The 14,029-nt window shown below is 33.9% G+C and overlaps 1 protein-coding gene across 1 annotated transcript in view; it reads left to right on the forward strand.

Annotated features, from left to right (window-relative positions):
- Positions 1-14,029, forward strand: part of LOC111816870 (TBC1 domain family member 5-like) — a 137,313-nt gene that overhangs the window by 21,588 nt on the left and 101,696 nt on the right. Inside the window, exon 3 of the mRNA XM_023715720.1 lies at positions 9,929-10,014. Coding sequence (XP_023571488.1) covers positions 9,929-10,014 — 86 coding nt within the window. The remainder of the gene's footprint in view (positions 1-9,928; positions 10,015-14,029) is intronic.

Genomic DNA, 14,029 nt, shown 5'->3' on the forward strand with positions numbered 1-14,029 from the left:
AAATATATGTATATACAAGATAGTTAGGATAGATATACAGTTACTTTCTCTTCATTGAGAAGAAAGGTTTGTACTAATATTGTTTAGACAAGATATCACGTCTGCATCCTGTTCTCTGAATAGCTAATTTGAAGATGACAATATTCAATATATTAATTATTGTAATTGTCTTACCTTTTTCGAAACCATTTTATTGCTATTTTATCTTTTTTCTCATTAAAATGAATAAAAAAATAATAATAATTGGCTTCCTGTATAACTATATATGTTTTCTTTTACACATTTAAAAACATTCTGAAAAGGCCAAAGTCTTCACCAGAAAACAGTCTATTTGTACAAAAATTCTAAGAACTTGTAGCATGAGTATTAAGAATGGATTGCTATTAGTGTGCCACAGTGATTATCACTTAACATCTGAGGGGCCCTTGTACTTAAAATGTAGCTGTATTAAATGTTATTGATTTAAAGAGAAACTACTTTACACCACTATCTACAGTCTGGAGAAATTCACGTCTTTTCTACTTATGACATATGAATCTAAAATTAAGTCAAAAAGAACCAAAAGCTCATCTATGTGTAGTCAGTGGTCTCTGCAGTCTAACCTAACACTCTTACTAGGGAGTAGGTTCAAGACAGTGTGACTTGAATCTCTGTGTTATTTGTATTTGCATTCTCATCACTCCCTTAGAAATTTCTGTTCAGAATTGAAGCTTTAGTGAAGCACTAAAAAGCATCACAAAAAGTAGTGTAAGTAAGTAACCTTAATTAGGGTGGGGTTTTTTATAATAAATGAATTTTAATTTCAAGATACTTTTATCTTTGAAACTGTTTCCAAAATTGCAGGCCTAACTGTTTTTGTTGCCTTGGCAATTGAAAGGCAAATAACAAAAGGGAGAATAATAAGGAAAATTGGGTCATAATATTTCAAATCAGAGTTGTCAGGCCAGTAAGGGCTTATTATTGAGGGGACAGAAATTTTAAAACTATGTTAAATTGCTTCTGTTTATATGATAATTTGAATAAATTATTCTGATATTTCTAAAAATAGAAATACACAATGATAATTGTTATATCAAGTACCTAAATTCATTGTAAATTTCCTAAACTGTGGGATATTTAGGAATTTTTTTGAAGTCATTTCATTCCTTTTTTCCTTTAAACAAAGAAGGCTGAGGAAATATAAGGAGAGGAAAAGAAGAAAAAGGCAGGAATGAAGAGAAGAAGGAAAAAAGCTACTGTTAGGATCACACAAATCAGTTTTCACATATCTTTAAGTCCCACCTATTCTACTGGCCATGAAGGAAAAAAAATATGAAGAGTTAAATACTGCTGAAAAGTGCTAAACCAATTACCTAAAAGGGATGTTTTGAGCCCAGATTCAGTAACAAAGATTTGCAGACCTAAATTCCTATTTTCCCTACCTATAAGTAGCAAAGGGGGGCGGCTGAGATTGAAGTACATTCCTCAGACATCTTTCTGCAAAAAAAAAAAAAAAAAAATTGAAACTGTAAATACATTACCAAAAAATAGAAAAAATGGTGTCTATTTATTGTGTGAAACTAGAGTCAAGCATAATGCACAGGTGGTTTAAAATGTTTTTCTGCCATCTGAGATCCCGGCTTGCCAGGGTATAGACAGGGATGTCACTTTAGGGATTTGAGCTTATTCAGTATGTGAAATGAGGCTGGCATGAGTTCAGAGGTTTTGTCTGTGTCTTTACCCAATTAAAAGTGCTTTTGCTTCCTTCTTTTTAACTTCTACATTTTCTCTTTAAGTTTTAATCTATAGTTGCACAGATGAAAATTACCTAAATTTTCCTGTCTATTGCTCTTATGCTTCCTATTCAGAATATATATTTCCTGCCAAAATACATAGGAATTATTTGTATGTATGAGATTCTGGTACTGAAGTAATATTTACAACCAAGTTACAAAGATTTTATTATCTGTGTTAACTAATGAATGCATTATAGTCACATAGTTTGTGCTTCATAATATTTTTTAAAATTTAAGGTTTTTTTTATAAATCTGATGTTTTGTGATTGTATTTTATACTAAGGGTTTGTTTTTCTGTTGTACTCTTTTGTTTTGTTTTTGTGATACTGGGGATTGAACTGTGGGCCTTGTGCTTGCCAGGCAGGCACTTATGCTGCTGAGCTATATTCCTGGCCCCTATTCTAAGTATTTGAAATTAATTCATAGCATAGATTATTTTAAAGGAATAACACTGGTTTAGTTTGAGAAGGTACAGCTCAATATACTATTATAAATATATTAATATATACCTAGACTGTTATTCACAAATAAGAAATCAACTCTCAGATAATGGCAAAAAAGGAAATAAAACACTTAGTCTGAGCTTAATAGTGATTTCCAAACAATACACTTACTATTGGGGTGGGTATCTGTATTTGAAACAGAAGAATTTTGTCAGCCTATAGAATTAAAATACCTACCTTTTTGATCTACTATATCACTATATCTTTATTTAATGAAGAGGACAGTATGTGGCAATAAAAGACAGAAATGGTGAGACCTTTGTGAACCCTCTAGCAATCAGTGAATATCTGACCACAGATTTCTCCAGCTTTAATTACAGGCAAAAGAAAAGATAAAATTAGCATTTTAATATAGAAATATCTTAGGCTTTAGGAGAATTATGATAAATCTAGTGTTGCCTAGTAAACCAAAGAGGGAATATTACAACAAACTGTCTCCTTAGGAATATTTGTTTAAATAAAGGCAACAATACTTCATCCTTATCTTTTTGGGATAATTATTGCTATTTCAGCCTATTCTTTATTCCAGATTGAAAATACCTTTAGTTAAAAAAAAAAAAAGAGTAATTGGCAGTGTTTGTTTTCTATAAAACTACAAGAAGAGAAAAATCGTTTGCTTGGCACTAACAGGATAATTATTTTCCGGGTTTTGCTCTGTAGCTCCAGTTCACTTGCGCCATAGCATCTCTGCACTTGGATGCATTTAGCTTATCTCATTTCAGTTACAGCGTACTAAACTAACTCCTCTTCCATGGCTGAGGTTTTCCCACCTGTCTCCCTAAAACACCTGCAACATATGTCTGCATAGCCCTGTAATGCTTTGCCTTTGGGGTCCTGAGAAATTCCCCCAGAGTTTTTTGCTTATAAACAGCTGAGCAATTTGTTTTTCTAATGACGGTTGCCTTTCCCCCAGCACTGTGGCAATAACATATTCACTAAAATAAAGGTCTCATTTTTCATCAAAGAAAAACATTCAATGTGTTTTTTCAATGCTGTTTCTCTTTCTGAGCCTTTTTTTTTTCCTCTTCTAATCTAGTATGCTATAAAAATTAAGACTTGGTAGCAAGATATTAGAAAATAAATAATTCACTTGTCAAATATATTCCTCATACCAAATACACTTTATACTACAATTTTTATATTAAGTACTATAGGAAATTTATCAACTGAATGTAAAAATCATGACCATTAAGTGATAATGCTAAAATCTTGAATATATTGCAGGAAATATATCATTTTGATTATCATAACCTTATAAACTAACAAATACCTTATTATTATCTGATTTTACCTTTTTTAAATGTATAAATGTATGTGCTCCTAATCAGATCCTTTTCTCCCTATAACAAATATAATGTGCATTATGTATTTGCCTAAATATGTGCTATTGGTGTAAAACTATGTTTGACAGAGTTTATCCTAAGTCTGTATATGACTATCACAAATACAAAACAAGGCCAGCCAGATAGCTCAGTGGATTAAAGCACCTGCTTAGGCAGACACAGGGACCGGGGTTTGATCAGAGGCATGCAGCACTGGCCCTGCAGCCAGGGCATGCTGAGATGGCGAATGAGACTGGGCGTGGTGGTCCCAGCACTTGGGAGGCTGAAAACAGGAGGATCACTACGAGTCTGATCTGTTTAGTGAGATCCTGTAGACCCTGACCTAAATACTTTTTTAAAAAAACAAATATAAAATGTTACTTTCCTTATTTCATATTATAGGTTTCAGATTTTCACACTGTCAAATCTGTTCTCTGTGTCATGGTATGTTTTACTGTGCTCAGTGATATCAGAGGTAATCAGAGCTTCCATTTCAATGTTTTTGTCAAGTGCTTGGCCTTATGCTGTGCATTTAATTTTCATTGCTCTTTTTATCCTTGCTGAAGTTTTGCAGACAATGAAAGCAGACCTAGAAGTGTAACTTACTCCTTCACAGTTGCTTAGCTGATAATGGGTGGAGCAGAAGGCCTAGTAGTGACTCCTCCTCCCTTCTTTCACCTAGTAGTGTCACACCTATTTTCAAAATGTAACTCAACATTAATGCCTTCTGGTAACTTAAAACACTAGAAAAGTATCACTGCAATTGTTTTTCCTTTGCTTTTTTCAGTCCTACATGTTATGTGTAAATACCTAAACTTTTGAAAGATACTATACTGCTTAAAGGAGAATAACTACTTCAGACTCTTCCTTCTGGAGTCTGTTTATATGATTGTTTGTTCCAAAGGATACGTCTTCCTCAAGAGGACAAGCATTAGTAGTTCAATACAGAAATACTATTACAATGACCTTTTTGAATGAGTTCATCAGTCTCAGAACAAGGAAATTTGTCAGGTAGTGTTTTATGGTTAATTGTACTTTTTGCAGCATCTTACAGTTGTTCTTACCATGAATTAACATTCAAATACTGTTATACTACCATAGCAAGATGTGCTTGACTTAAATATTGCAATGCTGGCATAAGAGGTAGAGTAGAGAAGAGGAATAATATTACCTACTGATCTGATTTCCATTACACAACGTGGGAGAGAGGACTTGCTTACCATACTTGTCTTGCCTGAAATTTCATTAGGAACAGGTTACCATCACATAATAAGAACCTCCAAAATGAATAAGAGTAATTATAACTGACAGTTTAGAGTTCAGTTTTAACTCTTAATTGATTGCTATCATTAAATACTATTTGGAAATTGTTTTGTGATCGTGCTATTGACAAAAGCATTTGGGGAGGTGAGAAGTACACTTCATGGATTCTGTTTAGTTTTGGTTTGATTTTTCCATATAGTTCCCTCTAGGACTCATTTCTGCCACCATTAATTTTGTTTTGGCACTATGAGACTTCTGTCTCTTTTCCAAAGTCAAAATGACTATGAAAGGTAAATGTTTTAAACCATTTTAGAATTTTAAGTTGGCCAAGGCAATACAAATGAAGACATTCATGAAAGAGGACTTTTAGCACTGCTTCAGATTGTGCAGACTCAGTAGGATAAGTGTGTTTGAAATAAGGAGGAGTATTTTGAAGGCCCTCAATGACAATGTGCCACTTACTCTTAATTTTAAAACATTTAAGCCACACATGGTTGCACATGCCTGTAGGAGGCAGGAGGATTACTCCAAGTTTGAGGCCATCCTGGTCTACATTGTGAGTTCAAGGCCAGTTTGAAGTGCGTAACAAGATCTTGTCTCAAAAAAAAAAAAAAAATGCAGACATTAACCATATTTTTCAGTCACACCTCATTGAAGAGTTGAATGACTTAGGTAGTTAATTAGCTTATTTACATCCCATCTTGGTTGGTTAGCTTTAAAAGGCATAGTAAACCCAGGCTGGACTATATTTGAGAGTTAAGTATCTAGTGAGATGATATTCCTTGATCATAGGATATAACTGATAGCCTATATTATAGCCAATATGAATTCAATAAGATGATACAGGAAAAAATAAAACTCCCAACCTGTTAGATGTCACATGTGCTGAGTTTGTGTCCCCTGAAATCTAAGAAATATTTTTTTTTCTTTTTTTGTATTTAGTATAGGGTCTACAGGGTCTCACTACACAGATCAGCCTCATAGTGATTCTCCTGTTTTCAGCCTTCCAAGTGCTAGGATTGCAGGCGTGCACCACCACACCCAATCTCAATTGCCTGCTCAGCACACCCCTGGGGCGAGGTGGCACAGCACACTAGGGATCGAACCCCGGCTGCTGCACTCTGTCTAAGCAGGTGCTTTAGTCCTCTGAGCTATCTGGCCAGCCCTTAAGAAAGAATTCTAAAGGACAAAGAAGGTTCAGAGATGGAAAGGTGTATCAGGGTAAAGGAACAGCTCGTGAAACACAAGAGGGGCCACAAGTGGGTGGCCACGAAGGCCCCTTGTCAGGGATAATTTATACAACACAGTCACGATGTTGGTATAACCTGGGTCAAAATGTAATCAACTAATAAGATTGCAAGTATAGCTGCTTAGCTAACTGATCCAACAAGGAATTGGGACACATAGGAAGGGCATATAACTGACAATGTTAACCTTGGCTTATCTGTGACTCTTAACACTGGAACATTTGTGGGAAGGGATGAGTCAGGATGTTCTGGTCACCAGCCTGATGCACATCTGGATTTAATGTACTGGGTGGTACTAATTACAGTAAAATCCCAAATTCTGCTTATCCTTTAGGGCAGTGTACAACTCAGGCCATTGTGACTGTCTTGGGGTCTTGCTCTCTTCAGATGTACCTCCAACCACAGTTCTAATTCTGTATTTTTCTGCTGACTTCTTTGACAGCCCAGTCCCTTTCTGATTGTATATTAATTTCTATCTAATATAGCTGCCTATGTTAAGACTACCATTCTGCTATTTTTCTTCCAAAGGAAAATTCACCAAAACAAAATAATTTTTTAAAAATATACATTAATTTTTATCACAGTCAGAAATCCTGACTGATATAAAAAAAGGATTGAAAAAGACATGATATTAAAAAGTGTTGACTTAGCATATTCTACACAATGAGAAATTATGGCTGTCTTGGGGTCTGGTCTTCCTCAAGTGCAGAGTTTTATGTGAGTACAGTTGTAGTGACTCCTGTTTTAGAGAAAATTCCAAATCTTTAAAAATTAACAAGAACTATTATAGTTCTATAAAATTTTATTTGGAAAAAAATCCTTTAAGCAAAGCAAGCATCTCTTTATTTTTAAAATATTTTAACCATGTAAAGTTAGAATTCTTGTTTGTTGGAGCTGGGGAAATAGCTTAGTAGAATACGCACTTGCCTGGCAAGCACAAGGTCCTGAGTTCATTCCCCCGGACCACCAAAAAAAAAAAAAAAAATTCTTGTTTGTCTAATCTTATTTCCCCTAAGGAAACAGTTTTCATTTTGGTATGTAGTACCAATTGTCTATCCATTTTACATTTTTTAATTTTATTTATTTATGTATGCTTTGCAGTGTTCTAAACCTACCTTATTTTTTGTTTATGTAAAAAGGTATCCTAAAATGTCCTGACTTCTACAATCCTCATTTAGAAAACAATTGTTCATAGACTGAAGAACCATCAGTAATAAACTGTCAGACATTTAGTTCTGTGCTGCTCAATATACATGCTGCATGTAGCTACTTAGCATTTAATTTTGCCAACTCCAAATTGAGATACTTTGTTAAGTATCAAATATACATTGAATTTCAAAGACTACAAAAAGAATATGAACTATATCAAAATTTCAAATGTGATACACCTAATTATAAAATTATATTTAATTTTATCTCTTTCCCTTTTTATTCTAAATGTGACTGTTAGAAATTTTTAAATTGTAGGGCTGGAGAGATGGCTCAGTGGTCTAAAGCACCTACTTGGAACAAGCTTGGCAAAGCACAGGGACCGCGGTTCAATCCCCCAGCACCACATGCCAGCCAGCCCCACCCCCTGGTGGGCTGAGCTGGCCACACACACACACATCTCTCTCTCTCTCTCTCTCTCTCTCTCTCTCTCTCTCTCTCTCTCTCTCTCTCTCTCTCTCTCTCTCTCTCTCTAATAAATAAAAATAAAAATAAAAATTTAAAAAAAAAAGAAATTTTTAAATTGTATCTATGACTCACATACTTCTATTGGACAGTGCTGATTTAAATTTCTTGTTTGTATACTTACATTCTAAAAATACTGTAATACCATCTTACAACCAGAAAACCCTATTGAATGATTTTCAACAATAACTTATCTTTTCTTAGTATTTCATATGTTGTTTTTTGGTGTCATCTTTTGATTCTTTTTGTTGTTGCTCCCAATACATTGCTACCTTAACTCTCCCTTTGATATCAGTAAGTCTCCTACGAGTTTAAATAGGTCTCAGTGAAAGCAGTACTTGAGCCTCATTCATATGTTCAAGTTGGATCGTTATTCCTAATAATTGTTTTAAGTGCCTAGATAGATCAGCACTTGTGTCGTGAATTGCTCCTCATTTTTTTATAAAGATGATTCAAGAAGCTGCTCCATGTGATCTCCTTTCATTATTTTCCTGCAAAAAGTAACAGAATCCTTTATTAGTTTGTTAGAAGTCAGAAATGAAAAAGCTTTTTATGTTAGCAAAAGCAAAATATATTTTGAGGTCTGAGAATAAAAAAGATTAGTCATGAATGAGTCCTGTGCACATTAATTTTTAAAACAAATCTTGAATGTGTTGTCAGTCTGCCAGTGGCTTTAGCCTCAATTCTATTTTCCTGTTATGCAGTACTTGGGTCCAGGTTGTCATCAGCTACCACGAGGAAACCTATGCATTTCCTAGAGAGAAAAGTTGTACTGTTAGACTTAATAGTATGGTAGTCATGGCAGCATCAGTTATCTTCATCAAGGCAATTCAGATTTGATTATTATAGAACTGTGTTGAATACCAAACCAGTGGAGTAGTAGCTGGGGCTAAATCAAGGGATTGTCATTTTTGTCAGATGATTAGAGCTGGCTTGGAAGAGATATGAAAGGGTTGAACTGTGTAAATATTCTCTTTTCAGCAGAAAAAGAAAAGGTCCATCATGGCCATTAAGATGCAGCTTGTTAGCTTGATGAATTTCAAACTATTTAACCTTAGCAATTACATTCTCTTCTCTCCCATGCCTACATACGAGCCTATCAGTGCTTTGGGATTATATCTGCATAACATATACATAGTACTTCATCTTCCATTAAGATGAAATATAGCCTGTCTGTGTCTAGATAGAACTCTTAAAGTACATGCTCTGGTGCAAAGACCTAATTATTATTTGAATCATATGTTTAGATAAGCATTAGAGTATTTTTGTAAATTTTGAAAACTTTTTTATGGAGAGTGAACATAATTTAACATTTTGGAGATGATGGTATTCACTTAAATTATGCTGTAAATATATTAGAAATCGTTTTTAGCTACCTTTAAGGGCCTTTAAACATTTAAATAATTAGTATAGTTAAAAATAGCAACAACTTCAAATGGACATACCCAGCATAATGATATGAAAACATTTCTACCATATTATAAATAATATTAAATACTAAAAAGTATAGTATTATTTCATTTTAAGAAAATGTCCATTGGTCACTTTAATGCTTATCCTGCTGATAGTTCCATTACCTTATATGTTTTGGTTACTTATTATACCCATAAATAAGAATAGATGATAGAGAAATTGCTAACCTCAAAAGAATTACTGAATTTTGAAATTGTATTTATTTTAGGAGAAAGAAGACTTAGTGTGCCATCTAGTGGACATATTTAGCGTTCTTATCATTAAAAACTAATTGGTGATTTATTTAGTCCTGCTTCAAAAGGTAGTTTTATCAACACTTTGTGTCTTACCCCTTAACTTGTGTTACATCACATACAATTTTTCAGCTTTCTTTTCATTTTATCTCATATTTTGTAAAGTCATTAAGTGATCAAATCAGCAAAAATAAATAGGGATAAATCTATTTGAAATACGAGACACGTTAAAATGAAATATAGTAAAAAAATTTCAGTTTTAATTAGGATAATGATCACTTAAGGAAAAACTTAAACTATTAAGTAAAACCTAATTATTAGACTTCATTAATTTATGTATTTTTTCTGAAGAAAAAAGATTATTTGTCTTTTATATGTTAATGAATAATTTAGATGGTTTTATCCATTTCAATTTATTGCTTTTTCTTTTTCTTGTAGAGAAATCCAAGACCAGTGACTTCTCAGTTTCACCCCAATTTAGATTATTACAAGGCACGGGGAGCAGACCTTATGAATAAAAGCAGGTAAGTCCCCTTTCTCTGATGGCAGTTCTTGATTGCAAATGTAGTCTCAGAGGTCATCAGAAAATTTTATACATTTGCTGAAATTTGGTTTTCATATCAATGGCTTATGTGCATAATGAATCTTTGTTGAATCATCTAGTTGTTTTAAGGCATAAGAAAATGGTATATTTTAATGTCAGTGGTAACATGAAAAATTAAATAAGTGTAAAAGTACTTTTTACAGTTTGAAGTTAGGCAACTTCATTTCTCTAACAATAATAAACCTGAATAAATTGTGCCTACTTGGTATAATCTCTTTCTAGATCCTTGCTGTTGATTGAAAAGAGGCAGTTTTATAATATATTTTAAATTATTTCAGTTACAAAATTAAAATTGGGTTTCCCAACTGTCTTTAGAGCTACACAATAAGCTTATAAATGCATCTTTTGTGTGCATTTGTGATTGCATGCACAGAAATTTTAAGGGTCACTGTAGGAATAAAAGACATTAAAATCCTACTTTTTAAAGAAATTAACATTGGCATAAAGGGTTGATGAACAGTTTTGTTCTTTCATAATATATACTCAGATGTCTCAAGAGTTAACTTGTCAAACCAGAGCCATTTCAAATTATAACATAATTTCAAAGTTTACTCTGGAAGACTAAAAAATGTTAGAAATGATAAATGCTACCAAGTTGTCCAAATTTTCCTCCTTAAACATCTTGCCTATGTGCTAGCTTCCCTTCATCAGAATTCCAGCAGCCTAAATATGCATTCATGTGGCACATTGAATATAGTACTCTGTTGTTACTACTAAAGAATTAAAATGCCTGCCACATAGGAACTTACAGTCTGAGGCAGTGGTGGTGAACCTATAGCATGTGTGCTACTTGTTTTTGTCTTGAGATAAAAGATATTAATGTATGAGTTGGGTTTTTCTCAACTAAAACCTCAGTATTTGGATTTAATTGCAGTGTTGATACTTTATAAGTGGGGTTTTGGCACACATCTCTAAAAGGTTCACCATCACTGCTCTTGAGGGGTGAGAAGCAGTTTATAACAAAGTAGCTAAATTTTAAGCTAAAAATATGAATTCAATTACAACAGTAGAAGTAATAGAATATCATAAGATTACCCTGCTTTAATTAAAATCTATTTGTCCATTTTTTTATATACTTAAATTTTGAGACCAATTCTATAGCCCATGAGATTTTTCTGAAGTTCTTTTCTGTAGGTTCATTTCGTCTGAGTCTCATTTCCAAACAAAAAGCTATTCCATGTAGTGACCTGTTCATTCAGTTCAATATAATTTTATTGCATACCAGACTCTTGAGTATTTTAGCCACTGCAGTACAGGTTCTGAGTAACAAATCATACACAAATTCCTACCCTCAAGAATCTTAATTTCTTGAGTTACATTTGCTTCTTATTGTGTCAAGTGTTTAATTTTGGTATGTTTAAAAGGAACAAAGTATTTTAGGTTCTTTTTTATACAGATCCTTCCCTTTCCCCCCAAAGATCAATTTTCACAAAACAGCCAGAAACAAGAGAAGGCTAATGTGGCTGGGGCCCTGGAGTAAAGAACAGGTGAGGTTAGAAGGAGACCATGGCTAAACCAATAGGAAAAAGCCTCAGGAAGAAAGCTTAATTATCAATGGCAGTGAGATAGCTTTGGAGGGCTATTTTTAACTCTTTTTACTGGAGCACTCCTCCCCACATCTTCCCATGGCTCTTCCTGATTTAGAGTTCTGCCAAAGCACCATCTCAGAGAGGCCTTTGTTCTTTTCCCTGCCTGTCTCCCCCGTTCGTTATCCCATTGTTCAGTTAGCACTTGTCACTAACTAAAATTACATTAATTCATTTGTATATTTATCATGTTTCCCCAAACATCTTATTAAACTCTAAGCAGCGTGGGGTCAAGCACTTTGTCTCATTCATGACTTAATGGCACCTGTCAATGCTCAGCATAAGAAAGAACTTTAATAAATAGTCACTGTATATTCTATGTATCTCCCATCATCTTTTACTCCCCAAAAGAAGTGGTCTTTGCCCCTTCTTTTCTCTCATTTGTGTTTGATTTCTGTATTTAGCCTTTTCTCCCTCATTTTGTAAACTATTGGATCTGTTTTATTTTCTTGTAAGCACGTTAAGACTTTTGTACAAAATATCATTTCATGATTGGAAGGAAGAAATTTAATCATCTTGTGCAATTTCAAAGCTTGAAATTGAAATCAAGCCAAATCAGATATAATTTGTGAAGTAGAAGATATCACAGACCAGTGATCAAGGAGTTACTAGATGGTACTGGGAAAATTAGCAAATCTTTTAAAAGATACCAAGCTATAACCCTGCCACACAAAGAAATAAATTCCACAGTTCAGTCAAACAAACATAGAAACAAAATAGAAGTATTTGTCTGATGAAAAGTTAGTTAAAGACTTTTTAACCTTGATTTTTTGTTTTACAACAAATATTTTAATGTAAATATGTCAGAAGAGGGGTCGGGGAAATGGCTCAGTAGAATAAGCACTTTCCTGGCAAGCACAAGGGCCTGAGTTCAATCCCCGGTTCCAAAAAAAAAAAATGTCAGCAGAGGATAATCTGAATCAAAGGGCAAACAGAAAATTAGGAAAATATTTTTTCTTGATATAATTGACAAAACAGTATTAAATTTCTAATGTATAAAGAACATACACAGTTGCATAAAAATACACGTTTGTGTCTGAATGGCCATTCTGTCTCACAGCAGCTCTCTGTGCCTTCTCATCCCAATTCCTCTCAGTGTTCAGACATCCACAGGCTTCTTTTCTTGTCTATATTCATTCCCTACACAACCTCAACCCATCTCATGGTTTTACACCCTATGTAATAGAAGCATCCATATTTATGTCTTCAGTTTTACCCCTGGAGCTCACATATCACTGTATGTATATTTTTCTCTTAGATGTCCCATATGCATCTCAAATTTAACACTTTCCAGATTAAATTCTTAATTTTTATATCCATACTCAGGATCCTATTATTTCTCAAGTGTTTGTCCATCTCAGTAAATAGCCCTACCTTGTTCCTTGGAATAGCTCTTGATTCCTTTTTCTCTCAATTATACAAGCCCCGTAGCATATCCTCTTTAAAATACCCTGAAACAAATTACTTTCTGTTCTTTGTACTGTTGAGACTAAGTTATTACCATTGCTCATCTCATTACTAGTCTCTTTACCCATCTTCCTGTTTTCTCAAGCAATAGCCAGACTAATGTAAATTAGATTATATTACTCCACTGTTCAGAACTCTACGATGACTTAACCCTTAGATCAAAATTGAAAAAGGTTTTTGGGGTCTACATCATCTAGCCTCCTGCCATCCCACCTTAATTTGTCACCATCACTCTGCATTTGTTCACAGCCAAATGGCCTGCTTCATTTTCCTCAAACACATACAGAAATATGCCCACTTCCCTTTCCAGAGTTTTGTATTTGCCTTTTTTATGTTTGGAATGCTATTCACCCTAAATATATGTGTGATGCTCACTATTTAGTCTCTGTTCAAATACCTTCTCTTCAGAGAGGTTCACTTTGAATTCTGTGTCAATAGTAATAGGCTCCTTTACCCCAGTCCCTTTACTTTGTTACTGTTTTTCTTTTGTGTGTTCATCGTAGCAATGCTCATTGCCAAAATGCTTTTTTAAAAATTTTTGTTTATTGTGGTTATTTTGTTTGTTTCTTATAGCAAGAAAAAAGTCCACATTTCATTTGTTTACAGCAGCACCTAAAAGTGTGCCTAGAATATAGCAGACAGAGTAAAAGAATTGTACTCAGCAAATAGATGTCAACTGTTTCAAACATATAATTAGTTAAATAAATGAAGTTAAAGCTACAGTGGGGTAACATTTTTATTTTTCATATTTTCAAACTAAAAACCAGTGAACCAAGCATTGGTGAAGGTGCATAGGTTCCCTTAGTTGCTGAGAGACATTTGATAATCTTGCCAAATACTTTGTCCATTTCTCTATATGGACCTTATTAACCACTACATTAA

Source organism: Octodon degus, unplaced genomic scaffold (assembly GCF_000260255.1).
Source record: "Octodon degus isolate 3935 unplaced genomic scaffold, OctDeg1.0 scaffold00043, whole genome shotgun sequence".
Classification (NCBI taxonomy): domain Eukaryota; kingdom Metazoa; phylum Chordata; class Mammalia; order Rodentia; family Octodontidae; genus Octodon; species Octodon degus.